The 27,998-nt window shown below is 39.9% G+C and overlaps 1 protein-coding gene and 1 long non-coding RNA gene across 3 annotated transcripts in view; one reads left to right on the top strand and one right to left on the bottom strand.

Moving 5' to 3' along the window:
* LOC119024030 overlaps window positions 1-10,559 on the top strand; it is a 52,217-nt gene extending 41,658 nt beyond the window's left edge. The window contains exons 4-5 of one of the 2 annotated variants that reach the window (XR_005076386.1): window positions 7,761-7,886; window positions 10,123-10,559. This is a non-coding gene — a long non-coding RNA (uncharacterized LOC119024030). Of the gene's footprint in view, window positions 1-4,796; window positions 4,928-7,760; window positions 7,887-10,122 lie in introns of those variants that run through there. The other variant, XR_005076385.1, reaches the window with a different exon arrangement.
* On the bottom strand, window positions 27-26,907 carry swap70b (switching B cell complex subunit SWAP70b). The gene is made up of 12 exons (XM_037106405.1): window positions 26,711-26,907; window positions 24,148-24,288; window positions 17,131-17,304; window positions 15,971-16,198; window positions 14,218-14,364; window positions 13,818-13,926; window positions 12,934-13,115; window positions 7,743-7,850; window positions 6,690-6,856; window positions 4,851-5,049; window positions 4,280-4,376; window positions 27-1,917 (listed from the first exon to the last, which is right to left on the bottom strand). The coding sequence occupies exons 1-12, from the start codon at window positions 26,804-26,806 to the stop codon at window positions 1,799-1,801; spliced, it is 1,767 nt and encodes a 588-aa protein (XP_036962300.1). The 5' UTR covers window positions 26,807-26,907; the 3' UTR covers window positions 27-1,798.
* Window positions 26,908-27,998: the final 1,091 nt, after the last annotated feature.

The raw sequence follows: 27,998 nt of genomic DNA, 5'->3' as shown, positions 1-27,998 counted from the left end.
TTCGAGACAAAATACAGTCAATACAGTAAATTATTAAAGATATGTTTTATTACATACTTAAGTCTTAAGGTTTTTTTTGTTTTTTTTTTTACATATGTATATTTATAAAACCATAAATCACAATGTTCATTCATGACAATGTCAAAGGCACTGATGGTTACAGTACAACACAGAACAAATGATCTGCAGTTAGCACTCTTGTTTGGAACAAGACTTCAGCAAAATGCCCTATTTCTGACACAAAATTTACAAGTAGGAAATGTTTAAGAGCCAGATCTTTAGACAGCTATAAACCTAGGTCAGACAAACTAGATAAGAAAAGCACTTGTTAACAATGAATAATTTAGTGAATCGTACATGTTTTTTCAATTCAGGTTGTTTTTAGAAGAGAACTTTTTTAAACAGCAATTTGTTAAACATCATTTACTTCATACATTAAACATGTCATCCTCAGGTGCTACTGACGGTGCCTTCACACAGATTAACTTCAGTACAGAAAACCAAAACTTTATTGAAATCATTGTTAAAATATTTACAAAAATCCCTTACATTTTTTTCCACAAGTGTTGAGAGGAAAACGGTCACAAGAAGGAGAGTTGTAGATCTCACAACTTCACCATGTATTCAATTTACAGCCTGAACCTAAAACACACGTCGGCCAGGTCAGGCTGTGATCAACAGTAGTGCATTATATAGATAAAAAACGGACAGTGAGGACAAAGTTGGAGAAAATGATAAAAGGTAGTGCTGCTCACTTTTTTCCACTTGTGACTTTAAATAAGCTGCACATCTTAAACTACAAATTTAAATTATGTATATTGTTAACTTGGTCAGATTTTAATCATGTCAACTCTCAGCTAATGCTGTATATCAAGGTCTGTGAAATAAGCCTCAGTTAATGGTAATAAGGCCCTTATAAGTGCTTCTAAACTTAATACATTTAAAAGAAACTTGTTAACAATTTATACAATTTATATAATACGCAATACTCAAACGTGGTTTTAATGTTATTATTAAAAAAAAACTTATGCAGTCTATATACTGTTAACTAGTTTCTGATAAGTGCTTATAAATGTAACAAATATTTCATTATGCGTTTATTAACAGTTGCAGTCTTATAAATGTTACTAAGCACTTTTTAAGACTTAGAGGGGCTTATTAACTATTAACTAAAGCGCTTACATATTTGACAGTGTGTCTGACTTGTAGCTTTACCAGCCATTAGTCCTACGGTAGCCCAGATGGTCTCAAGTAGAGGGGACTAAGTGAGCTCTTTCGCCTTTACAGCTACTTTTTTTTTTAACATCCCATGTAAACCGTTTTGTAAAGAAAACTCCATCCTCAGTAGACTTAAAACACACTACAATCTACATACTTAGCTGCTCAGTTATACAAGACTGATTAACTGATACAGCAATCAGCACATTTAGCAACAAAGGGAGATCAATCTTTTATTATTCCAGTATTCATTTTTTCTGTTGTTAACACCTCTTCACTTACTATTTTTGTTGGAGGCCAGCCAAAATTAGTTCACAATGCAAAAATGTGAGTGTGTGTAGCCCTCATCCATGGTGGCCTGCCTGGAGGCCTGGAAATACAAGTTCTATCAGTGGTGGGCCTTACTGGGCAACACTAAAGATGGTAATTGATTACTTACAGTCCTCTTTAACATAAAAATGCCTTACATTATGCTTGTAAATCTCCCATTTTGATTCCACTGAAAATCCAGTCACCTGCCAGGACATCCCAGCAGTCCTCACTTGTCTTCTGTTTAAGGTTCAGGGTTTACAGGGGCTCTCTACTGAGCCTGGGTTGGCGGGTTCTTCATCTCCTGCCATTTCTTCTCCCTCAGGCTGAGCTCTGCATCAGAAAAGGCGGCTGGGCCCCAGTTGGTGATCATCGTAGGTCCCTTTGAACCTGGATGGAAAATATTCAATTTTTTCTTCACCATCGCGGTTGGAATATTTCAACTTTTAATCATTAAAACAGATGTAAATATACAAATGTGGCTGCAAAGCAAAAGTGAGCACTAGTATGTGTTATGTTGACAAATCATTCATTAATGTTTCTATTACTTCACATTTGAGATAAAACAAAAAAATGCCTTTTATCCTCTTAGGTTTGAGCAGAGCATGATTTGACTTACTACAGATGAACTGTTAAAACTGTGCAACCATTTCAGATTCTTTGACCCTCTTGGACAGACTGATATTATTTGTACTAACGTGGTCAGTTAGCTTTGTAGTAAGCGAGATTCTTAATACGAAGCCTTCAGGCAACAGAATTTGTGGAATTTTAGATATCTCATTGTTATGATTTCTTTCTTTCTTTCTTTGGCTGTAAGCTGCTTTGAGGGAGCAGCCTGTGCATAATTGACTGAGACAGTATGACAAGAGAGTCCCAGGTTTAAAAAGAGCCAAGTTATTTCTCCTCCAATAATTTCACTAATGAACTCTATTGGGAAATTAGTAGGATGAAGGCACCATTAAATGTATTCGTAGCAGGAGTCAGTTTGTAGCTTTGGGGAGACTGAATGTGTCACACAAAAACTTCACATTTAGCACTGTGCAAACAGCTGTGCAGGGCTAACAGAAGCTTTACCAGTTGACTCCTTTAGATCAGATGAAATATAACAATGTATGTTATTCTTACAGGAATAAGTTTACAGTGTAGCAACAGTAATTTGTCTTGAAACAGTCCGCCTCACGGATGCAGCACTTTACTTTGTGGCCAAATGTGTGTCGTGTCTGTTAGTTTCAATATGAGTAAGTGTGAGACTTCAGTCTGTCAAACCTCAGTAACAGTGCTGTGATTCCAAATACATTTCAGTAGGTCCCGTGTAGTCAGTAAAACATTTAAAGGAACAATACCATGTCTTTTAAAATGTAGTGTTAAATTTTTCTTCCCTCATGCAATTAAAGCAGAGCAACCGTAAGATTTAAAACATTTTATTTTTTATTTTATCTGAACCAGTCTGTCTATTCGTACAGCACAGATAGACAGTGTCATACATGAATTGTAGCCATTATTGCCTAATCAGTGACAGTGACTCTCTCTCTGTCAGAGGGCCAAAAATGTGCTCCTATTGACTGTCAACACTCCATCAGACTCTCCACTGAAAACTCATCAAGTGGAGAGTCTGACAGTAGTTTGTCATGGCTGGTTCATTCTGACTCACACTGACTGTGGTCATCCATATCCCTCATGGTCCCACAATGCTACATTGCACAATTTGTTGCCATAAAGCCACTTCTCTTACAGCTGTTGTCCCCCACTCCTCTTTTGATTTTTGATTTTACATTAACTGGGATCGGGCACTGTTGCAGACGTTAAGGGTGTTGTTACTCTGTCAGCAATGTTGTCCAACATGGTACACTGAACTAGAATGCCTGACAGCCACTTGCTGTGATCACAGTGTGCGTAACCATGAGTGTACTTTGCTTTGAGGAGCCGATTGGTCAATGAAATGGCAATGAGCAATTTTTATGTTTTTGTTTTGTTTTGTTTTTTTACCAATGTTATGTTTGTTGTTTTAATGTGGCAGCTGAAAATCTTTCATGGTTGGTAACTTTAGCTGCAACCTAATGCTAAGCCCAAATCAAAGCTTGCCTTTTTGATTAGGGCTATTGCCGTTCTGATTACAAAGACTGTGACAGTGACAAATGTAGGCGGTCAAAGTGGCTAAGCATGGTGGTAAAGCTCAAACTCCTATGGTGTATTTAACATATCTATCCAATAAAGTTATCAGATTCAAATCCTGGTGGGAGTGGCTGGCTTTAATGACCCATTTTAGCCAATGTTACTATCTTTGAGAATTCCTTTGAGGAGCATGTTAGCACAACTATAGCAATTTGAGTCCTGCCCTCAAAAGGCAGACTCTGGAAGTAACTGCTATGGCTTGCATTATGTGTCTGATAAAGTGATGGCTTGTTGACAAGATACATAACAGGATATTTACTCGTTCATTTGAGTGAGCAGAGAGAAACAACAATGCATCAATGATGAATTTAAAAAAGGTATGATCACAAGGTAGAGTTCTTTTACAGGCTGCTCTACTGATTGATTTTAAGACATATAGGGACAATAAATCCTTCTGTACACTCAGTTTGACGCAATGAAAAGGATTATAACTTTACAATAAAAACCCTAAAATCCAGTCTTATGCCTTTAACCATCCTTTGAAGACTGGACAAAGTGTCCACACCCTCAAAGTCTGTCTCACATTGGTCCCCTTAGAGATAGAAGTAAAAACCAGACAGTGTTAGTGTGCTGCTGTTACCTGGTTGAATGAGCCGTAACATGCCCTCGTGTTCAGCCACCTTGTGCTTCCAGGTCTTTGTATTGTTGGTTGCGTCTTCCAGCTTCTTCATCACCGTCTGGTTCACATAAGGATATGCGGACAAAAAACAAACCGCAGTGATTAGTAAGTAATGAAATACAATGTGTTTTTTTATGTTCTAAGAACAGCATATTTAGTACTGCATCAACAAATAACATGTAGTAGTATTAACTTCCTCTCATGATTTTCTGTGGCGTTTAAAAAGCTGCCTGCCATCCACCGGTTATATAGTGACACCCAGTGGTAAAGACACAGAACAACTTTACCGAGAACTGAAGTCTGTTTTTTTGTAAATGTAGACAGATCTGTCCCTGTCACATCCTAAATAACACCAATGATGGGGAATTATCACTATTTACTACTGTTAGAACATGTTATTGTTCATTATAGCAGTAAGAAAAAAATACTTCTATATTTTAAAAAAAAGTCCTACTGTTTAATACAATCACTCTTGCAGTCCCCCTGGCTACTGGTAGTCCCCACATCATGACTATGAGTGCTCTCAGCCAACCTGGTACTGCTGCAGCGCTCCCTGCCTCTCTTGCTCCAGCTCTTCCAGTTGTGTCATGGCTGCCTGCAGGGCGCTCTCCTTGGCCTGACGTTCCTTCTCCAGCTCCTGTTTCTCAGCCTCTGTCTCTGAGATGGCGCGCTGCTGCCGCAGGTGGATCTGCTCCAGCTCTGCCCTCTTTGCAGCCTCTTCCTCCAGTAACCTGCTCCACACAGAGATCAACACAGGTCAGTAAAGATTATAATAGTTCTTCCATTTCCAGCTGGTATTGGGCCAGGATTAGTGTGTCACATTAAACAATGCTAAGGAATATAATAACCTTAACTGAGCTCCATGAATTCACTAGTGTTGTCTAAATAATCTAAATATCGACATACACCGATTAATAATATTTAAAACACTTTTAAAGGTCATGGTAAGTTTAAGTGCTGTATTGCAGGCAACATTCTTGAACACATTTCACCTCTCATTCAAGAGGCTTTTTCAGTTATAATTAACTGGGGAAGTTGCAGGCCTTTAAACTCTGTGTGGAAGTGTCCTTACAGAGCTCTGAGTTTCAGGGTCTTATAGCCACTTGTGGGTTCACGGTTGCGGTTGACCCATCTGGCCTCCACGTGGGTTGCTAGGTGAGCCCAGGTGTGAATCGTTGATAAACTGTCTGGGGAGGGAACTCAGTACAGCACTGTATGTGGGTGATAACCATGGTATTACTATGAATATATATATTTTTAAAGGTGTGTACATGAAGACTGTATATGTTTCTCCAGAAACCAACATTTTTTTATGACAACATTAGTTTCAGTACAATCACAAAATTTGAAATTATAAATAACATCAACTCAAATATTTTATATTTTATATGTTCAACTAAAAAAAATTAGGCAACTAATGCATACATTCATTGTAACTGAAGGGGGTTGTGGCCTGCCAATCTGTCAGCAGGTGGTGCTGTAGTACAATAACAGATTCTGTTGAAGTTTACAGTTCCTGTGTAACTAACTACAGATTGCATATTGTACATCTTGGGAAATCAAATGGACACACAGAGCTCTGCCCACAGTAACATGGGGGGGGGAGATGAGGTCAGCTCAGTGCACAATGACAGTGCAGCTATGACATATCTTTCAGCAACTATTCTGTCATAATGGCTTTTAATTTTTCCTGGTGTCTCTTACCCTTATAATTAATTTGCCCTGTGTTGCTTAATTGGTAACCCCAGCAGTTATACTATTACTGTTCTAAGCTTTACATGAAACTGTTGAAATTTAGTGAGGTAGAAGATAGACAACCATTGTGTAATGGGTTGTGTGGAGGATGTTAATGTTAAAAGATGGTTGCTTTTTAACCCAGTGTTTTAATTTAAATACTGCAGTCATTGGTGCTGACATGCTCACTGCTGGTTATTCGCATGAGGTGGAAGGCAAATGTCAGCAGAGAGGAAGGAAGGACATTGGAGGAAATGTGGTGGAGAGAGGGAAGCAGAAGTCTAATGTCTTGCTGCATGTGTGACTCTCAAAAAATAACGGGAAGACGGTTTCATGCTGAATAGTTTCCCACAACTAGTGTAGAAATATTCTGTTGAGAGAGAGAGAGTTGACATGAGTGGCTGTATTGCTACTTCTGGCACGATAATCTTAACAATATCTTGTAGGCTAGGAAGTTAAGCCTGCTGTAATGTGAGACTGGCCCACTTTTTTTTTTTTTTTTTTGTTAAATGTCCTGAATTGACTTATGCCAACATAATATTCACTTTTTCGTTGGTTTCTGAGTCTTTTGTTAAAAATCTCTAATATACATGGAGCCTCAAAGCATTTGTCCCTCGCCCACTCTTTGTAAACTGACCGTGCCTGCAGCCTGCGGACAGCCTCCTCGTCCTGTCTTGCACGCCTCTCGTCCTCCAGAGCGTCCTCCAGTTGACCGTACATGTCCTCCAGCTCCCGAACCCGCAGTAGGTACTGCTCCAGCTCTGTAGACTTCTGCGCCACCTGCTCCTCCATCTGCTGCCGTACCTGTTGGACCAGGAAATACAGAGAAATACTTTATCTAGGAGTCAGTATTAACACTTTTGCTTAATAAGCAGTTTCCTACAGGAATACTTCAGGTTTCCAAAGACTGCCTTTGTTTATCAGCTTTTCCTTTAGGTGACTCTTTCATCCCAGCTTATGTTATAGGTAGTGGTGCATTATGCATGTAACTCCTTGGCACTGTGAAGTACACTATCCTGTGATTCATCAGCATCTCACTATAATCTAGAATTAGATTCTATGCTAAGGTGTTTATAAAATGGCACAGACATGATTAGGCGTGATCACTTCATTGTTTTAGTTATTTTATCAAGCAAAATGTCAAACACTGCATTATTCCAGTCATAAGAATAATTTCTAAATGTCAAAGTTTAAGTTGGTTCAGCTATAATCTATGATAAAACTCGTGTTGTATATCATGAAAACCAGCCATCAAGTCACTAATGGATGATAATCATCGTTAGCTGGTGCACCCACATCCCTGCTGTCCACTGAGCATGTCAATATGTTAATCAGCAGAGGCACTGAAGCAAAGTATAGCTGCGTCTTCACCACGTACTGTATTATTAAAAGTGTAATGAGGACATCACCACAACTTAAAATGACTCATCTGAAGTCAACTTTCAGTTCAGCTTTAAATGACCTTTACCCAAGCTGTAGTGTACCTCAACTCTAAGTCTGTTTCTAGCTCTTTGCCTGAGAATCTTCTTCACGTTTGATTTGACCTGACACCTGCTGATAAATGTTCAGCTACAGTATTGTCCTCAACTCACAGTCTCCGTACAGTGTACCAAAAAGAGGATGTTGTATTTAAATTGAAGTTGCTCCACTGCATATGCTGATGTAATGAGGATGACAAGGGGTGACATACCATTTTCTCTCTCTCCAGGTCCATCTTGTAGCGGTCCTGAAGTTCAGTTTGGGTCTGAAGACGCCTGCGTTCTTCTTCTGCTGCGTTCGCCGCTGAGTCCTCCAGAGCCTGGTCAAAAGGGAAACAGACAGCTGTCAAATAAAGGTCGATAAAAGTATATTTTAAAACACCTCTATTGTCCAGCAACATATATTTCAGCTTCAAATTCAGGTGAAATATTTGATAAAGCACACAAAAGGAGGCAAATGTGCTGTTTTTGAACAAGTTACTGAACAGTTATTAAAAACTAAAACCCTTTTTAACAAAATGAGATCTAAAGAGGAATTGAGAATGTATGACTAGTATCCACTAAAAACAAAATAAACAGTAAACGGAAACTCAAAATGAACTGACAAATTGTAACTGCCAAGACAAAATATAATCATGGAGTTTTTAACTTTGTAATGCCAGGAAACTGCAGAGTGTTTCTACTATAAACCTATAAAGGTTGTCTTTCTTTGTCTAATAATTGAGATGTAAGATTACAAAGAACTGTGTTGGATCTGGGTTTTTTGCTATTGAATAGAACTGACGCATATAAGCCAATAACATGGACCAATATATCAGTCAGGTTCTACTCTATATATTTGTATATTGTAGATAGGCAACACACTGTGGGCCCTAGTGGAGCGTGGACTCAGTTTGTCTTCCTGTATACTAGGGGTGATGGTGATATTTTTGTTGCCGTTGTCAATATCTGTTTTTGGTTGTTTTATTTTTATTCTTCCTTTGCCTGTAATTGATTGCTTTTAGCAATTGAAGAAATCAAAACCAAGTTTAAGAGGAAGTGAAGTAAACTGAAGTAAAAACTTTGGAGCACGTCAGTATTGTTTTGTACATTAAAGCAAATACAACAGGAGAAATTACTCTTTAAGTTAATTAACTTGTGCTTGTGTTCACACAGCAACCTCATGCTGACTCGTGTCACCCAGCTGCGAACTGTCTCAAGCCTGTGACAGTCTTCGACTTATAGCAGCACAGTGTGACCACTAAAGGGGATGCTGAGTCTCTGTCTGTGTGGACATATATTCACTGTGCATTCATGAAACGGTCTATGTGTGACTTTCACCTCAATGGCAGATTGTTGTGCATTTATAAGTGGGCAGTGTTGCCCCAGACAAAGACAAACCATTGTTCTCCACTTCACTGGGTGTTTCACAACTACACTGTGAACTAATATGACTGACTGTTGCTGCATCTCAGTTTGTCACAACCCTGCAGATCGCTGCAACATACCTTGTGCTGTAACTGTAACCTATTAACTGTGTCTTCCGTCCAGATAAAGAATATTATCCTCTGAGGAGATTTATCAGACTGTGAGCTCACGAATGCTTTAAATATTTAAAATTCAGCTAAAAATGTTTTTTTAATTCTCTATTTAGTACGTCTACCCCTTGATAAAGTTTAGCGACGGTGCAAATACCAGGAAGTAGTAAAAGTCTCAGTACCAGATTACCACAAAGAAACTGTTATTTATAAACGCACGTAGTGAGAATGTACACATATGAAACACATCAGAGCAGATGTGAGTGACTGTTAAGGTGGATATAAGGAGACTGTGTCTGAATAATATCTAAATATTCTTTTGTTTCAGTTGTTAGAAAATTTCACTCATCAGTTTTTTGTCATTTTTTCACTCTTTTATTGCAGGCAATATTTATTTACAATTTGATACTTTATTGTGAGGCAATTTGATTTTATATGGTAAATCACTGGAGGATGTTTAGTGTTCAACTCTAGAATCTTTATTTTTATATATATATATATATAGTATAGTATGTAGGGGTGACTGAAATGAGTCATTAAGGGCAAATCGTTTACGGCTCACTGGGAACAGAAATGAGGCTTGAGTAAATGTGAGCAGTTTCACACTGGCTGACATTTATATAACAGAACCATGCATATAGTCCAGCTTTTTAACTTTGACAAAAAAGACTGTGTGAATTATTCCAGCTTTAGTCTATATAGTCCCATGCATCTGTTCTTCATGGTTAGGGTTACAAACTTCACAATCTCTGACATTATATTTGAAATACACTGAGTGACGACTTTATAAAGGACACTGGTACAATCCAACTCAAATGCTCAGCCATAAAATCTACTGCATGACATCAGCCCTCAGCTTTGTGCCATTTAGCTCATTAACAGGAAGCAGCGTTTCATCATTCGATTCACTGGAATCCACTTCATTTCTGAATTTAAACATGACCAGTCAGTCAAGAGTGTCATTAGACAAGTGCAAGTCGGTTTAAGGAGATTTACTGGAAAAACATGTTTAATGGAGACTAATATTGGCACCCCCCCCCAGCTGAATACACATTCTTCTTTTCTCTTTTGGCAGCGGGTGACAGACCATTCATCATTCAGAGGCCGCAACGCGGACTGGATCTATTATTGGTATTCATGAGCTTGCCGTGAGTTTCAGAGGAGAGCCATCAGAGTTTTTAGGTGACCTACTTTGATTGTTGTGTGAAACGCAGCAACTACTGTGTGTGTGTGACTGAAACCAACAGTGTGAAGCAGAAAAATGAGTTTGTCTCTTACAAGAGCTTTAGAGACAACTCATGCTACTATCAGTTTACGTTTATTTTAAGCGACGTCTCTGAAATGGAATGTTGTTGAATCAGCTTTGAGAGTTTTTTATTAGCTGCAAACATCATGACAAAGCAAACTGGTTGGTAAAATATCTGTGACGTCACTGTCAGTCGTTACATACAGTGGTTGACGCCAACCTGTGCTTTGACAGTCCAATTAAATGTGTTGTCCAGATTAAGTCATTTTTCAAGTGTGATCGGGCTTTTATTACCTGCCTCTTTTAGACACACTAAGTCTCGAGCTTCATTTAAAATCTCTCTTTAAAATGATTCTTCTTTTGCAAACTTTTGGTTGATGTGTGATACATGGTCCTGTTCTTACTTTACACGCATCTGTGGAAATCTAAATCTTAAATCACGTTTCAAACCACTTCTAAATGTGGTTCTGATTCAGATGTAGATCAGATTCTTAAAAACAACATTTCATGTGAGCTTTTGCTATCCACACTTACTGAAACAAAACAAAAAAACTGAAAGATTTGTGCTGGCATTCTGAATATAGCCCATGATGCTCTGCGGGAGTTTGAAGGTTAATCAGATGCCAAACACTGCATTTTGGAATAAGATAGGAAAGGAGAGTTATCATGTGGGCAGTGGTTTTATCAGAGGAATGTGTGCTTGCAGATATTTGATTGCATTATACTGAAGTGCTCTACATCTGCCTCCTACAGATAAATGAGAGGGCTACACTTTTTTCTCACAGGTCCAAAAGTTGGTCTCAATGTTACCTTAAGAAGTGTGGTCAGTGATAATAAAACAAATATTTTCTGTCTGTGAAGATTGATCTCCTTGAGCTGACAGATACTCCTCATTTGCCATCTTGAGTCAAGATAAGATTGATGATGCTGCCGTCTGATCACAGTTCAAAATAGCTTAGAGGACAGTAGATGAGTAAGAATCCCATCAGTTTACTTTCCTGATGTAGAACAGAAAAGATGCTGAGTCAGCTGTATAAAGACAACATGTGAGTCTAAATATCCACAGGGCCTTGAAAAGGACACAAAGTGCTGCTCTGTCTGTACTTCTTCAAATACACTCTGGGAACAACTTGTCTTCACGCTGCTCCTGGAACAGGAATGCCCCCTGTCCTTAACGTTTTTAAATCACTGAAGTGCCTTTTTTTTATCTTACAGCTTTAGAAATTCCCTCAGCGGAAATCCCTCTAGTTTCATTCACAAACAAACTCCAGTAAACTACTTCCTGCTTTGCCCTTAGATTTCTTTCTTCTGCTAATCACTTGTTTAACAGATAACCATGTGCTGGTGTTTCAGGTGCACCATGGTTACAATTACAGCATTATTAATATTGACATGTTCATGGTGATGTGGTGTCACCACATCACAGGACTATGATGCTAATCCACCTGTTTGTTTTGAGTTGTTTGTTTTGGGAGTGGGGTTAGTTTTTGTGGACCCCTTATCTTTGTGTGTACTTTAGTGTGTCAGTTTTAAATCTCTTACTTCCGTGTCTTAAATCACTGCAGTTTAAACCTGTTATTTAAAAAAAGGGTTGCATTTTTTACGCTGTGATAATGGAGAGGGAAAAAAAAGTCCACAACTTGATGCACATTACTGAAGAAAGCCTGCCAGTGTTTGAAAATGAATTAAAAATCAGTTTTAAAAACAAAATGTAATGTTCAATCAAGATTAAGTCTATCATAGAGATAAATGTAGTCGCTTACTTGGTCTTAAAGATTCCTGTTTTAATTCCTGCAGCATTAAAACATTTACTAAAATCAACTATATAATGTGAAGAAGTAGCAGTTTTGATGTTTTGATGTGTTACAGTTCGACTGTATGTGACTTGGACTCAAGTCAACTGTGCCGCGGTGTGGGATTGTGACTCCGTGTGTGTGATGTCGTGGTTTTTAAACTTTTTGTCCCCGTGTCCCGTGCTGCCAGCACCGCTGCAGCTACTGGACTCCTCTCATTAGAATTAATGGGAAAAACATTTTTACCACACCAAATTATTTGGTCAAAACCAGCCTAAGTTAGGACTCAACTTGAATTTCCCTTGAAAAAATGTTTAGAGACTGACATGAGTCACAAATGAGTCACATGTCTGACTCGAACACCTCTGGTCCCCGAGCTCCCAGCCCAAATTTCTAACTGCACAGCTAACTGAGCTGTTCTATGTAAAAGCAGCTACAGTTAGCAGCAGTTAGTGGCTATTCTGCCGATATACTTCCCCCATTAGTTTTCAGTAGGAACGTATGGTTCATGTGATGCTGCACAACATTAGCTACAAAGATTGATCACTGTCATCATGTGTATTGTTTGTTATAATTGATCTCTAGTGATTTTTTTTTTTTAATTTAACCACGTAGAACAATCTCTGCAACAATACTAGACTGTGGATAATCTAATACGCACATCTTATTGGCACGCACAGGTACAATCTTTCCCCTGTCGTCAAGGATCACTGCTGCCCTTCTCACTTCCACTCTGAGCTATTTTAAATTCAGGATACTTCAACATGGAACTACTGCAGCAGACATTTCCTGAACAGACTGGATTCGCAGGGGGAACATTCAGCGTGTTTGCGTGTCTTCTCCGTACCTTCCTCATGTTCTCCAGCTCCAGTTGTTTAGCCTCGTTGGCCGTCTGCAGCTCCCTCATCCTCAGCTCCAGCTCCTCCTGTTCGGCCTGCTGCTTCAGTCGCAGCTCCCGCCGCTTCTGTCGGGCCTCGCGGTGTGGAGCTGGCCGGCCCTGGTGGAGCAGACTCACACAGGTCTGAACGGCTGAAACGTGGAGGAGACGTAAAATGTATGTTGTGGTTTCACTGAAAGCTGTCTGTGAATGTATGTAGGGTCCAGATAATCGGAGAGAAGCTTCAGCGGTTCAGTATAATTATGTAACAAAATGAATTCTGTGAAGGAAAACACAAATCTGCTATCACTGGCTGGCTTTTAAAGCTGAAACAATAAGTTGATCAATGGATTAATCGCCAACAAAAGTATTTTGATTGTAAATTAGTCATTTTCAGACATTTTTCAAGCAAAAAAGCCAAATATTCTCAGCTTCTGGCTTCTCACTGGTAAGTATTTGCTGCAAATAGCCACCAGATTCCATTCAAAAAATTAGGGATTTAACCTTGCAGAACATGGTAGTTGCTGGAACACTGCTGCCTCTTTCTGCTACTTTGTTTGTGTTGTTTGACTTTGGTGTTTCAACACATTGGCTCAGATCCAAATTAACACTTTTAAGACCAGAAAATGACCTTTAAATGACCTTGACGTAGCTCAGATGAAAAATCGTCTCTTCACCATCACTGAGATGCTGCATTGACAAAAAAGTCACTTTGTTCAAAAGTGCATATGCTGCAGAAGGGCGTGAATGAGTGAGACACATGAGTAAAATATCTGCTGAGACATCAGGTTGAGGCTGAAATAATGATTATAGAGTTAGAGTAATAAGAGGATTAATGCCTGTGAGTTTCTCACCCTGGATCCACTCCTGCTTCTTCTTCTTGTCTGACGCACTGATTTCAAAGCTTTTATTTGGAGACTTGATGAGGAAGAGACACTTCTTTCCTTCTTTATCTTGCAGAGGCTGCAGCGGAAACACGATGATTATACCAGCTCATATATACACAAACATTTAAGCAAACATGAAGAGTGCACCAAAATATGCAGTTGCGCAAAAAATCATTTTCACATTTTTTTTCCTTTTTATCCATCTGACTTTTCTCTTTCAGTGACTGAACTTTTATTTACCCCCCATACGGCACCAGTTGTGGACATAAAGGGTATCAGTTGCAGGTGATATTGCTGATATCATGCACACACTGGTTTAAGAAATCAGACATGTGGAAGAGTTTTCATAACAACAGTGGCCTCTTGCCTCCACAGTGCAGTTTCCATCCAGTAAGATATCTCCTTTCTGGTCAGTGAGGTCCTCGCCCACGTAGTAGGAGATGGAGTTTGGTTTCAGCATGAACCAGCGCTCCGTCCAGTTCTTCCTCTTGTGTCCTTTCTTCATCATGTAGCCCTGCAAAGACAAAGGCAAATTGAAAACAATGAATGTTTTCAGGTGCTGCAGGTGCAGTCTTGTATCTGTTTCTGTGTGACCTCAGTAACATTCACTCGTGCTTTCACAAGAAGATATACAGCCCTGTACCACATGACCACAAACTCTCACTTCCTTATTTTATAAAAGAAGCTCTTTTAATTCAGATTTCCTCGCCATGACAATCCACCTCTGTCTGTTATGGTTGTGTTTCATTTGATTCCTTCTTTGTCTTTTTCAAACACTGAAAACATCTTTTCATAATCTGCACAGTTGTTTTCTCATAAAGGACGTAAAACATTTGACTTGACGAAGGAAATACTTGTGTCAAACCAAAGGCTTCTTTAGTCATGACCTTACTGCTGACACAAAGGCTTGACTATGTTTAAGCAATAATTCAACAAGTGTCATCCTTGTTATTCTATATTTTTTATAGTCAACAAATGCCATTAAAAAGACATACACATACTGCTCATGTCAGGAATACTGTCATCGTCACTAGAGAAGAAAGTCAGTGTTTTGGATTAAGAGCAGCAGACTTTGAGACCATCACAGTCCGCGGTGTCTTTCCACCATCCAACCTGACCGGCCAGACTGTTCCAGGGAGAAAGACAGTTGGAATAAGAGCCAGGCTAACCCATCTTGGTTTACTGCTGCTTCTGGCTAATGCCCAGTCACAGGAAAGGGACAGCCGACAGAGCGCAGGGTTACAATGGAGGCAAAGGTGGACTCTGTGTTTACAACATCAATGCCTGGTGCTCCCACACAGTTAAAATTGATGGACAGTGTTTCTCAGATGTCGAACTTTTGATGTAAAGATGCCGACTGCAGTCTCATCATCATTATCATCATCATCATCGTGTTGCTTCACTCTGATTCAGATTAAAAAGATACTATATTTATGTATTTTTGTATATAAACAACTATATACTGTATGTTCTGTAATTTCAGTAACATTAAGTAAAAGTAACAACTTTCATTTCATCATACAATCATGTGTTGTACAATGATTAATAAATTACCTTCTACAGTTGATCAAAACATTGACCTGAAGCTCAGTTCTGTGAGCTGTTCTTTAAATAATTTTCCAATAAATAAATAAATAAATACACCAGCTCTATATAGACCCACTGTCATTTCAGGTTAGTCCCATCAGATTTGGTTTAAGCCACACCCATTCTGAGTATGGATACCAATACTCATCATTTAGTTTAGCCTGCAGGCTAGTGTCCACACAATGTTTCCAGGCAGAAAGATGCTGGCTGTGCGCTCAGGAGCACTGAGATAAAGTGTTTGTTCGCTGAGAGAAAAAAATGCTGCACTTAAGTTTTGTCCCTGTACGATCCACGCTGCTCCTTTGCGGTTCACTATCGGTTTGTTTTTTGATTTGGCATTGGGACATCAGAGAAAGGAGGATGTGGGTGCTTGACATGATACATTAGAAACCAAATTGCGGTGAATATTATTGCTTAGGCCAGGGAAAAGAAAAGGAGTGGTGGTGATGTCACCTTCATCTTTCTAAATAGTTTAGACAACACTAGGAACGGCATTTAGCCCCTGACCCTTCACAGACACTGTCTGAGCCTACCTGTTTCAGCACGTCAAGGATGAGCTCCAGGTAGACCTCGTTGATGCCCATGGAGAGCGTCTGGCGGTCCATGCCTTTACTGAAGTGACCAGAGCCCACCAGTTTGATGAGCTCCCAGGCGTTCAGACTCTGCTGCTTTGAGTTCAGCTGCAGCTTGTAGTCCTCGAAACGCTCCTCCACCCAGCTGCCCCCCATCGCCTCCGTCAGCTTACGCAGAAAGTACTCAATCTGTGCATGGAGACACACACACAGAACACGAGGGAGAGCAAAGACGTAAAAACACGAGCATGATAATGAGCTTTTGCTACTTTTATTATTATGAAAACATACAGCTGTGAATCTATATTGAAGATAACTGTCCCTGTCGTGTATTTTTTCCTTCTGTTCATCTCTACACCAGCTGGCTGCAGCACAGATATTTATATTCCTTTTGCAAACAATCTTCCTGTGATTCAGCTCTGATGCTTGTTGAACAACAATAAATCTTCCAGCATTTGTTAAAGAACAGGAAGCTGGAAACTTCCTTTTCTGCTCTTGAGTAACAGAAGCTTTCAGCCGGCTGGTTACTGCTGCAGTGAAGCGCCAACATGTACACCAGCACAACTCATATCCAGCTCATATCTGACCAGTATGAGCTCCAGATGAACAAAAGCCCATTTATTAGAGTCATAGTAGCATTGAGAAGTTCACCTGACAGACTGACAAAAGCTGATGGATTTTACGCTACAAGAATCATTTCAGGACTATGTATACTGTCCATTTCTTGTGTTTGTGTCTGGCAGGAGCATGTGAGTTTCAACTTTCCTGACATTGTCTCCGTCTGTGTGTACATGTAGTTATCTCTTTCTGACAGGAGTAAATGGATCGCAACTTTTCAATTTACATTAGTAACTTCCTTTATTTAACAGATAGCCAGGAACCTCAGAGGAAGTGTTTTCCAGTGATTAAAGACCCAAGAGACTCATCAACCAGTACTGAGCAAGTTTACACGTTAGTCCCTGGTGGCCGTGGTTCAGGTAAGACACTTGAATATGGGCTAAAGGTCAAACTAAAGTTTGGAAGAAAAAAGTGGCACTAAGTTTGAAAAGTATCATCACTGGGTTTATTATACAAAAAGCTGTTTTTGGTGCAAAAATATGAAAATACTGGTTTCCACTCACCTCCTCCGTGACAATGACCAGCGGGTATCTGTCCTCAGACAGGAAGTTGAAGATGCACCAGATCTTGAAGGCATCGTCGTTGGAGATGAACAGCTGGCTTTGGTCCATGTTTTTCCTGAAGCACAGCGTCCAGCACATTTTGTTGAAGTCCTGACGGTCAAAATTATCTGTCACCTGCAGCAGAACAGAACAACAGCTCTGGTGAGTCACAGTTCACAAGTTCAGAACAGTTTGTTTTCTGAGATGCTGAACAGTTGGTAGGAAGATGAGAATAAACCTCTGATATTCTCCATGCTGACATCTCCAATAGCATAACATGTTGGTCAGATTTTGCCAAACTGTTGGCTTGCAACCCTTAAAAGTGACATACATGGGCTTCATATTTCTTTAGGCTGTGAGTCAGAGAGCATTGATCCCTTCATTTATCTCAGGAGAGGGTCCTGACCCTCAGTTTGGAAACCACTGTGGCCCTTATGCCCAATTTGCGAAGCAATATGTTTCATTGTCTCCACTTTCTAATGATTCGCTTTTCCTTTTCTGTCTTTTTTGTAACAAGTGGCTTTGAAAATGTTAACAAATCATGTCCTATCATTTATAGATGAGTTATAATCCATTAATCAGACCAATTTTTGTCAGGTTGCCAGGTTCAGGAAGTTGCCAGGTTGTGACTGGACTTTTCACAACCTGGTGACCCATTTTTTTTTTTTTTAAATCAATGGCATACTGCTTATAAATCATATAAACCCCTGTACAAGGTCTGATGTATTGGTACAAATTAGGATATTACTTTATTAAAACAGGCCAGGTCATTAAATATTTGTAACACGTTAGAGAAAAAAAAAGATTAAAACATGGCTTGTGAAGTAAATGTCCACATAAAAACAACTTTCTATGCTGTTTCCTTACCAGAGAGATGCCACGAATCTTGTCAAAACAATTGTGTAAGGAGAGGGGTCTCCTTCGGGGGAAAAAATAAAAATCTCTCGAGTTAAATGTGAGCGAAGCTCTTGAAAAGGTACAATCGGAGCTGTGGAGAGGAAATGTTCTCCTCGAGCCGCTGAACAGTGACGTCTCCATGGAGACTGCTGGCAGGCCGATTAGAAGCACATCTCGTCCTGCTGGCAGTCGTCCCGTCAAACAAACCACCAGAAAACCCCCACAACAACTTCAGCTCTCGCTCCAATTAAAACGTGAAGTGAACCCTGAAACTGAACTCATACTACTAGAATCAACGATGTGAGATGTGCTGCGGTCATTAGTGTGGTCTGAGCAGCCAGTGATGCAGAACCTGCTTTCATAACCGCGATGTAGTCCTCCACACATTAACATAAATAATATCAGATATGTCAGGTATGTGAGCAGCTATAACAGAAGGCAGTGCACATACACAAAAGAAACATGTTTACTGTAACGTGACAGGTCTGAGGTTATTCTGCTCTTGTGGTCAACAAACAACTTCCTGTAACAGTTTATTTGAGTTGAAGCGAAGACAACACAGTCAGGCTGAATTGAATATCAAATAAAGGAGATTTTCCAACTTCTATAACAGAAATGTTGGACAGCACCGAGTCAAACTGAGCTGCACCAGTTTTCTTCTCCATCACCAGTTTTACTGTGCAGAGTTCAGCAGCGGTCGCCCCGATTCCAAAACGGGCCGTGGTGACCACTCGCGTCCAACCCGTAACAAGCACCCATCTCCCCAGGGAGACTTAGCTCATGTCGGTGCAGGAAACCCGAGAGAAAGGCGTTTTGGAAAGTCAGTGTGTTCAGCTCTCAATACACTTGTAGCTTCTCACTGAATCTCTTTGGTTTCTCTCGTCCTGTTTGTACTTTCAAACATCTGCTGAGTTTTGCCGTTTTGGCGTCTTGTCTTTCAGCTGTTTCAGTAGTCATGTTTAGTCACTGCTGGTGAAAACACAACGTTTCCTGTAATGCTGCTTCAAGATAAAAGCTTTTAAAGGACGAGGGCTTTTATTGTGAATAAGTTCTGGGAAATGAAACGTGTTCATAACCGTCTTCGCGGCGCCATTTTGTTTTTTTTTTCCTTTTTACTGCAATGCTTCAACAGCACTGCGGGGATCGAAACAAGCCCATCAGTTGAATTATTTTTATGTTCCGTGCTGCGAGGGACATTCAGCCGGAGTGAACAACTGCAGTTGGAGTGAACTTTCCTACGGCTACGCAGGATCTGATGTAACTCTCTATTGTGCTAAACTGAGGGTGAGTGACTGTGGAAGCCTGTGCTGGATGTTAAAGAGGTTTTATTGTTTACATGCAGCTTAAATGGTTTCACTTTGTCTCAGTGCTTTTTATGGTTTTTCAGTTTTCTTCATTTTAACAGTAATTCTCCGAGGTGACAGGTAAAACTCTAAACTGACATTAATTCAAGCTGAACACAGCAGCTGTTTCTCTTTTGTGGAAATAAAATAAAAGGCTCAACTCAGCATACAGGTGGTGTTTACAGTCTAAAAATAGATGGGGGAGTGTCACTGTGAACACCTCTGGTCTGTCCTGGTGTTGCTCAGTGGTGTGACTGTCTCTCATGTGAGGATGTGGATGTTCAGGTTCAGTCTTTATCATCCTGCTGCTGTTAGACTTTGACTGAGTCAGCGCAGACTGTCTGCAGAGAGACGGGCTAGCAGGCTGACAGACGGGGAGGGGACAGTAGTGAAGTCGTGACGGTTAGATTTGTTATGAAAGAGCTTCTTCTAACATTGTTGTGTCGAGCTCGTCTTGTTTGTCTTTGTCCTCGTGGCCTGCTGGATTTCTTTTTCTGTTCCTCACCACTAGAACAATGAGAGCCTTGTGATTGCTGCCTCCCCTCCGGTTCCTTCTCCACTGCCACATGTTCATTAGAATTCAGGATCCAAACTGCAGCCTTATCTCCTGCATCCCAAACCTGCAGAGGCATTTACAGCTCACACAGAAACTCCACAGAGGGAAAAAACTGCTGTGAGACAAAGTGGTGTCTGGTTATGCAGCAGGACAAAATGCTTGTTACCAGCTGAACAGGATCATCAGCTACTTAATGACAAGTTCTGTCGTAAATGAAACCACCAGCAGAGAGGGGGAGTCGAGTGTTGAGCAGATGAAAACTTGATGTGAAATGAACGTTATGTAAAAAGGAGAAATGAGAAGAGTTTTTAATGCCCGAAAGCACAAAATCAGCAAAACAACTGCAGCTGTTGGTTGGGTTGTTCGTTCAACTTCAACGACTGCGATAGTTCTGCTAACCCAAATCAGAAGATGTACCATCGCTGTCCTGTAAAACCATGCATCTCCAAATACAGTGATTTAGATTTCAAACTAAATTGTTTAAATTCTTCTTCTTCTTAAGTTACATAAATAACTGGAAACCCACTGGATTATCTGATAAATGCATCAATACAAAACTGAGAATCGCTGTTTCTATGAGACCTTTTAGAGAAACATGACAATACTTTCACCACTTGACTCTTTGTGGTATGTATTTACTGAATAACTATATCTGTACTCAATCATATCTATTTTTTTTATAGCAATACAGCTGCAACATACAGTTTACCAACCTTAACCTTAGCTAAATAGTATGCTAAGGTATGTTTCTGAGAGCATTTTAGGTGACAAATAGGCAGTCGCAAAACAGAAAATGTGGAAAAACTATATGCCGTTGATACAACAGCCCGTAAACCTTTCAGATGATGCTGGTTGATGAGGTTGTCTGGGTGCCGGCAGAGAAGCTCGACCTTGTCCATTTGAATTTACTCCCAATATTGTAGTGATAACAACAACGCTGGTTCCTGATAAAGTAAAACAGGTCTGCAGCTGGTCATTGAGTTGGTTTCTCTCTCCTAAACACACACACTGACACATACACGCACACACACACACACACACACACGGCATTTCAGGGTCACAGAGGATTGTTTGTTTCAGCGTGAGGCTCCATCAAACCACAAATTGCTGAGTCCAGATCTTCACCATCACCGCTGTCTGTGCTGCAAAATCAACAGTCGTCAGTGATCCATGTTTCAGATCACTGAGCCCCACAGTCCGTCAGCCTGTGTCCTCTAATAAAAAAAAAAGTATCGGCCGTGTGCTCTTTATTTTCTGCTGCATTGTTACTGACGAGTGAAGTGAGTCAGAGAGGATGAGAATGACACACACATGCGCGTCATCCAGTGTTAATTCCACAGGAGTAACATGGGGTTGTTTTGTTTTTATTTTGAAGGGTTTCAGTTTTAAGTAGCTCCGTTCATGTGTGAAAGGAGGAGTCCTTTTTCCTGTATTTTCAGTTTCTGGTTACACACTCTCTTGGGCACATACATGTACAGCTTCCTTGTGTGACCGGGTGGAGTTTCCTCGGGAGTGAGAGGAGTTGAATGCGCTGACCGACGCCCTCGCTCTCCACGGCCCCGTCACCTCCACTTCAATGGGTGGGGGGGATGGTTGTGTGTGGTTAAAGAGTGTGTGTGTGTGTGTGTGTGTCTGCGTGTGTTGGGGGCTAATAACGTTGGCCCATGACGTCACGTCTCTCCTTTTGCTTCACAAGTCTTGGTTTGAATTTAATTTAAATACCAAATATCCTGTATATACGATAATGTTGCACAGTGTTTAATAAGATTTAAAAGCCTTAAAGAGGAGACTGTATGTTCCCATGTGTGTGCGTCACACAGAAGAGTGATGCAATGTTGTTGGCAGCAAAACTCATCGTACAACTTTCTTCAAATGTCTTAAAAGCTGGAATGAGGAACTAAAAAGGAAAAAACCCAACAGTTGCTCTGAAGTTGCTGAGACTGGCAGTCTTACTGAAAGCAGCGCTGGCCATGAGAACCTACTCCAAACAACACTCACACAATACGCTGTTAAAAGCTCTCTGAGGGAAAGTCTTATTGTTTAACAGATTCATGGAGGGGACAACACCATGAGGTCACGAGTGTCCCGACATAAACAGTTTAAGTCTCTAATGAAGCGCCTAACTTCTCTGCTGAGAGCAGCGGATTAAATACACGTCCGTAATCATTCTTTCTCCATGTTCTGCCTTCAAATGGTGAGCAAGTTGTTGCATTTTAAAATGCCATTGCAAAACTGATTTAAAGGCTTTCAGAGTTCACTTTAGATGTGAGCCAACCGTCTCTTTAGCGTCGACTCGTTGAACCTTCGCCAAAAGCCGTAACTTAAACTTTGAAGAGCTGCTCACAGAACTCTCCTTTCTCATGACTGTTGCAGTTGAAAATTATCTTTTAAACTGACAAATATCAGATGTGTAGTTCATAGCCCAATTTAGGTGGGATTGAAAAAAAAATTTTTTTCTCTCTCTGTTCACTACCAAGTTTTTTTTTCCAAAATAAGGTCCCATGTGGTCCACCGGAAGGGACACGACTTCTTTACCAACTTTTCTACAAACTATCAGACAACTATCAAGACTGTTGTTGCTCAAACATGGATACCACATAACATAAACAAAACAAATAAAGAAAATTTTAATACATAAGGAAAACAGTTATTTATTCTGCACCTTTCTAAAAGCATTGTAGATTTATTACTTTTAAAAGTGATTTGTCAACATTAAATAATGTTGAAATTGAAATTGTTGAAATTGTTTATCCCATTTATGTAGTCAACCAGTTAGAGTAAATGCTGAAGGTTCTCAGTTGCAGTGAACTTAAATATGAGAGTATGAGCTGAACACTACAGGTATGAATGCACTGACAGATGTAAAACTGTTTGTTTCATTGATGTGATGCATCTTTTTTGTGTTGTTTTTTTAATCCTATGGACATGTTTGTGTTTTCCTGGGTGAGACCAGAGCCAACTTTTAGTTATTCCATTCTTTTCTATTCTATTTTTTATCAATAATACCTTGACACATCAGAATTCCAGACCCATCGCCATGACAGCACCAGCTAAGCAATGAGTCCTCCATCGTTATGACATCACATGACAAGAATTCCAAACAGTCAGAGTTCAATAAGAGAACGGCTCTTTCACTTGTCAAGCTGCCCGGCTGAACAATCGCCGCTCCTCCATTCATGCTGTGACCCGTTATGACATCATCACAGGGGGACAGAGAGGCAGCTGAATGAAGTGACTCAGTGTTCAATAACTGGTTTTGTGTTGCCGTCTCAGCTCCGCTCAGCACAATGAGTGTTAAACACAATTGAGCGTGTCACACACTGCACTACAAACTATTACTATGCAAAGATCAGGGAACTCCTGTTGTGTGTCACCACTGTCTTCACTGAAGATTTGCTGAGTAATGAGACAACAAATCACGTTTAAACAGTTCAAATGAAATGCTATAATATCAGTATTTGGCTCAGAGATCACTCATGACTTCAGTATGATATATTTAGGCAAGATTCAAACCAAACTCAGCCCATGTGACAAATACCTTCTTCAAATACTGCAAGGTTAAAGAACCCACAACAAAATCAGAGTGGATAGGGATAGTAGACAAGATGAATGGCATGTCGACTTTCTCCCTGAAATGATGGCTGTGCTCTACTACAGCGAGGAATTAACCAAATCTTAATTGCCTGCTCTACACATGTACATATTCCTTCCATTTCTAAATGATGGATTTAAGTGAACTCTGGGGCTGTTCGGTTTGGTGACTTGGAAATGTTTTTGTATCCATCACCTGATTTATACTTCTCAATAAGCTTTTCATGGTGTCGCTTGGAGTGTTCTTTTTGTTTTCATGGTCTAATTGTAGCCAGGAATACTGATTAACCAGTGACTGGACCCTCAGACACAGGTCTTTATACTACAGGCCCTTGAAACACTGCACTCAGGTGGTCTCAAATTCACTAATACTTGAACTTGGGGTGAATACTTATGTAGTCCCTTTTTTTACAACATACATTTTTAATTAATTGATTCCTTTTTTTCTCATTCATTAAGGTTACTGCATTAGCCATGGCAGGGGTTTTAACTGTGTTCAGGGGTTGAACAGAACTGCAGAAGAAAACTAATAAAACATGGGGAGAATATTCAAGTGTCAAGTTGGGAGTAATATCTGAAATGTGTCGATACCTTATCGAGGATGAACTTGTTCAGGTACGGCATGTATCCCTGGTTGGAGACGGGACCCTCGTCGTCGTCTTTAAAGTGCTCCTCCAGCGCCACGGGGTCATGTGGGATCTTCATCACTGTACATAAGTTGTGGGACAGCACCTGGAAAGATGGGAAAGTCTTGTTTATTAATGGATTATTGGACTGACTAAGGCCGGGTACTGTTCAATACATTTAGATGCCAGTACTGATACCTTGCATTTTACCAAAAGATTATAATACTCATACACGTGGCGAGCCCCATCATTTCCTCATCTTTTTTAGATACACTGATGGGATTAACTCCCTCGATAAATTTGGTATCTAATGACAGGATATTTTTCAATACTCGCTATTACAGAGGAAAAGTGGTTAGCGCCATAAGAGTTCAGAGTTCAATATCCAGTCCTAGGAATGACTAATAATTGTTTTATTTTCATTTTTTAATTATCATTATGAGTATATGAAATATTTATTACTTAAGAGCTAAATGCACATGATGTCTTGTTTTGTCCAACAAACAGTTCCAAGGATGTTCAATCAAATACTACAAGTTTAATGACCCGAAGTAAGGATATCCCAGCCTTTGTAAACTAAATCCTTCTCTTTCATCCACATTTTCTCGCAACAAAACAAAAGCTTCACCTGTTGTTTCAGCTAACAGTGCAGTGTGGTTTCAGACGGCCATTGTCTGCTCACTACTGTGTGATAGTGTCTTAAATTAAAATAGAAACTTGAATTATTCACCTGCTCTTACAAAATAATTACTTCCTCAAATGTGATGTGCTCCAGGAACTGTCAGAGCTACTTCAGTATATACAGAGTTATTTAAAAACACAATGTGCGGTAGATTTCCATCCAAAGTTGGACGCACGGCAGGAATAACTGTGTTGCTCAAATGTTCCCAGAACACACGTTTCTGCTTCACAGTCAGTGATTTCGTGTTTTTCCCAGAATACCTTTCCACAGCATGTTACATTCACATGAGTAGACATAGAGGGGAATACTGTATTGGCTAACTTCCAGTCAGAGAGGAGGGAGTTTCACATCTTTCAGCACATCAAACATGTCTGACTGCTGAGTGTCTGTTGAGGAAGCTGTTAAATAATACAACTAAAGATGAGCTCTTTTTTCTTCATATTGAACGGCTGCCGACCTCAGAACTTGACCTTTATTGTTGATTTCTTTTAAACTGCTGAACAATGTCTGACTGGAAACACGTGGGTGTGTCATAGAGTTGTATACATAATGAGAGTTAGCCACAGGAAATTTAAAAACAGTCGACTTTTGTTTTACTTGGCTGTGATCTGTCCACTGATACAGGCCTGACTTACCACATACAAACAACACATTTATTAGTTTTCCCTATAAAAGGTCATAACAGGTGAAGTATGTGACATGAATATGGGTCAAGGCTCCTGAGTACTCTCTGGCATGGAGGCTTAAAGTGAAACTCTCGCCAAAATGCAACTTAGACTTTCGTGAATATGAGTCAAACCTTCACATAAAAGCCTAATTACGACTAAAAAGGAACTTTTAAGATTGACCGTATTTTCATTTTCGGCTCAAACTCATTTTCAATGGGAGTGCATGGGGCACTTCTATGCTAGCATCAAAATCGCTATTTTTAAAACACTAAGAAGGCTCGACGCAACATGAAACTTTGCCTTGCAGTATAACCAGGGTCTCTACATAATGAACATGAGCATTGAGAACATTGTTTGTGTACACAGAGTTGACTAAAAAGAAAGTTTTGAACAACTCACGTTAGCAGTAGCTTCTTCCTCTAGTCGTTGTCATGGCAGCCCAGACATACTCGGGGATCGACACGTCAAAAATACGGTCAATCTCAAAAGTGCCTCTTTCGTCACAATTATGCTTTTACACAAAGGTTTGACTCATATACATTCACAAAAAAAGCCTAGGTTCCAATTTGGTGAGAGTTTCACTTTAATGTTGTGTTAGCAAAACAATCAAACATGAGCTCTGTGGGCTGGTTACTCACCCTCAGTGCTGTAATGTAACTAACAGTGATTAACTCAAGTACAAATCAGAGTAAAAAAAAAAAAAAAAAAGAACAACCATCGATTTCAACCCTAAGGAAGAATTGAGTAAGACTGTCAACAGAACGTGAAGAAATAACAGGTACCATAGAACAAATACTTCATTGTCTCTTGTTGTGATGCAGGTGGTTTTACTGAGAAACACAGAAAGAAATCTCTTCATCTAGCCTTCGTTGGTTTTACTTTATTATTCATTTGATGGTTTGTTTTTGTAGGTGTTCTATGAGGACATCCAGAAGTCGCTCTATGAATCAACGGCAGCAGAAACGACCAACAGGTGTGTCTGTGCTGCGTTCACGGACAGACACGCGCCGTTGATTTTCCCATAGAGAAAGCGCAGAAAGATGTTTTTTTAATCTGAGCCTAAAGGTAACGTGATGTGAGGCTACAGCGAGAGAGTTTCCTGATCCTCTGAACAGCAACCTCAGAAACATGTCGGTGTTGTTTTTATTTGTTTTTGGGTTGGGTTTTTTTTTTTTTACCTTCAGCTGAGATTTGGAGACTTTCCCGCTCTTGTCCACGTCCAGAGCTGTAAACGCGTGCCAGATGGACTTTAAGAGTTCGTCCCGCAGCGACATGGTGCTCAACTTCACCTGTGACTCCTGTCTGAGGCCGAGACTCTCCCTCTGTGACTGCGTGAGGCTAAACTGTCTGCGGGACACGACGAGGAAAAGTCATGTGACCCGCTGTCTCTCTCTCTCTCTCTCTCTCTCTCTCTCGCTCGCTCGCTCGCTCGCTCGCTCATACACACACACACACACACACACACACAATGCTGCATGTTCGGCATGATTATTATGTTGAAGAGCTGCAGCACCACTCAGCGAGAGAACTACCCAACAAGACTTATGTGTGGATCACTGGAGGACTGTTTCTATATGTATATATATGTGTGTGTGTGTGTGTATATATATATATATATATGTCAGAGAAGAAAACTTATTTTTAAACTTAATACTAAAGTGTAAAAATACTGTACAATGCATACAAACTTTAAAAAACAAACAAACATCTATTTATTATAGATATATATTCTTCTACTGAACTCCCTAGCATATTTAATTAAATTATTTTATTTTATTTCTCATCTTTCTTTGTGTCTACATGTCACTGTATGTTTTAGTATGTGTGCAAGGTAAGATGGGCCCCTGGTAGAATTGATAAAGTTGTCTGGATCTGAATCTCAATCTCTGCATCTGCTAAATGTCACCATCAGAGTAAAGCCTCGTCAAAGGACCCAAAGAAGCTAAAAGTAAAAGATTACAGTCATTCAGTCTTTTCTCCTCACCCTCATGCAGATGAAAAGTCGGATGATGAACAGTCACAACAAAGTGACTGAAATAGATTTTTTTTAAAAACCTTTTAAAAACGAAATTTTAAAAAACATCAAATTGACTTCAGAAGCCCAGAGATCCCAAATTGATTTGAAAATCTTTACTGTAGCTGCTGAGGTAAAAGCGTCAGCTCACACTTGTCTGAAGCAGGTGCATCAGTTCATCAGTTTATCTGCACATCTACAGTGTAAATAATGTCTTTTCAAATCCATTGGGGATATCTCTGGCGATCAGACTTGGACTGTGTCAGAGAGCTGTATGGAGCCATTTTACGTTTTCATTTTGTTTAAAACATGTCCTCATCACCTTCAGTTGCTCAGGAGAACGATGCAACGCTATTTTTCTGTGTAGCTCCGGAAAAGTTTTGTGGACTATGAAATCTCAACTGACGTTCCATCTGCACAATGGTAAGTTGATGATAACTGAATATTTAATT

This window comes from Acanthopagrus latus, chromosome 8 (assembly GCF_904848185.1).
Source record: "Acanthopagrus latus isolate v.2019 chromosome 8, fAcaLat1.1, whole genome shotgun sequence".
In the NCBI taxonomy this organism is placed as follows: Eukaryota; Metazoa; Chordata; class Actinopteri; order Spariformes; family Sparidae; genus Acanthopagrus; species Acanthopagrus latus.
This window is presented reverse-complemented; position numbering and strand designations above follow the sequence as displayed.

What these genes read in the sequence shown, in the direction of transcription:
- swap70b (XM_037106405.1), bottom strand. Translation starts at nt 26,806, where the DNA reads ATGTCGCTGCGGGACGAACTCTTAAAGTCCATCTGGCACGCGTTTACA. An exon ending in TCTCCAAATCTCAGCTGAAG is followed by an intron (nt 24,289 to 26,710) that starts GTAAAAAAAAAA and finishes CCATCTTTCCAG; the next exon opens with GTGCTGTCCCACAACTTATG. An exon ending in GAAGCAGGAGTGGATCCAGG is followed by an intron (nt 13,116 to 13,817) that starts GTGAGAAACTCA and finishes TCCACGTTTCAG; the next exon opens with CCGTTCAGACCTGTGTGAGT.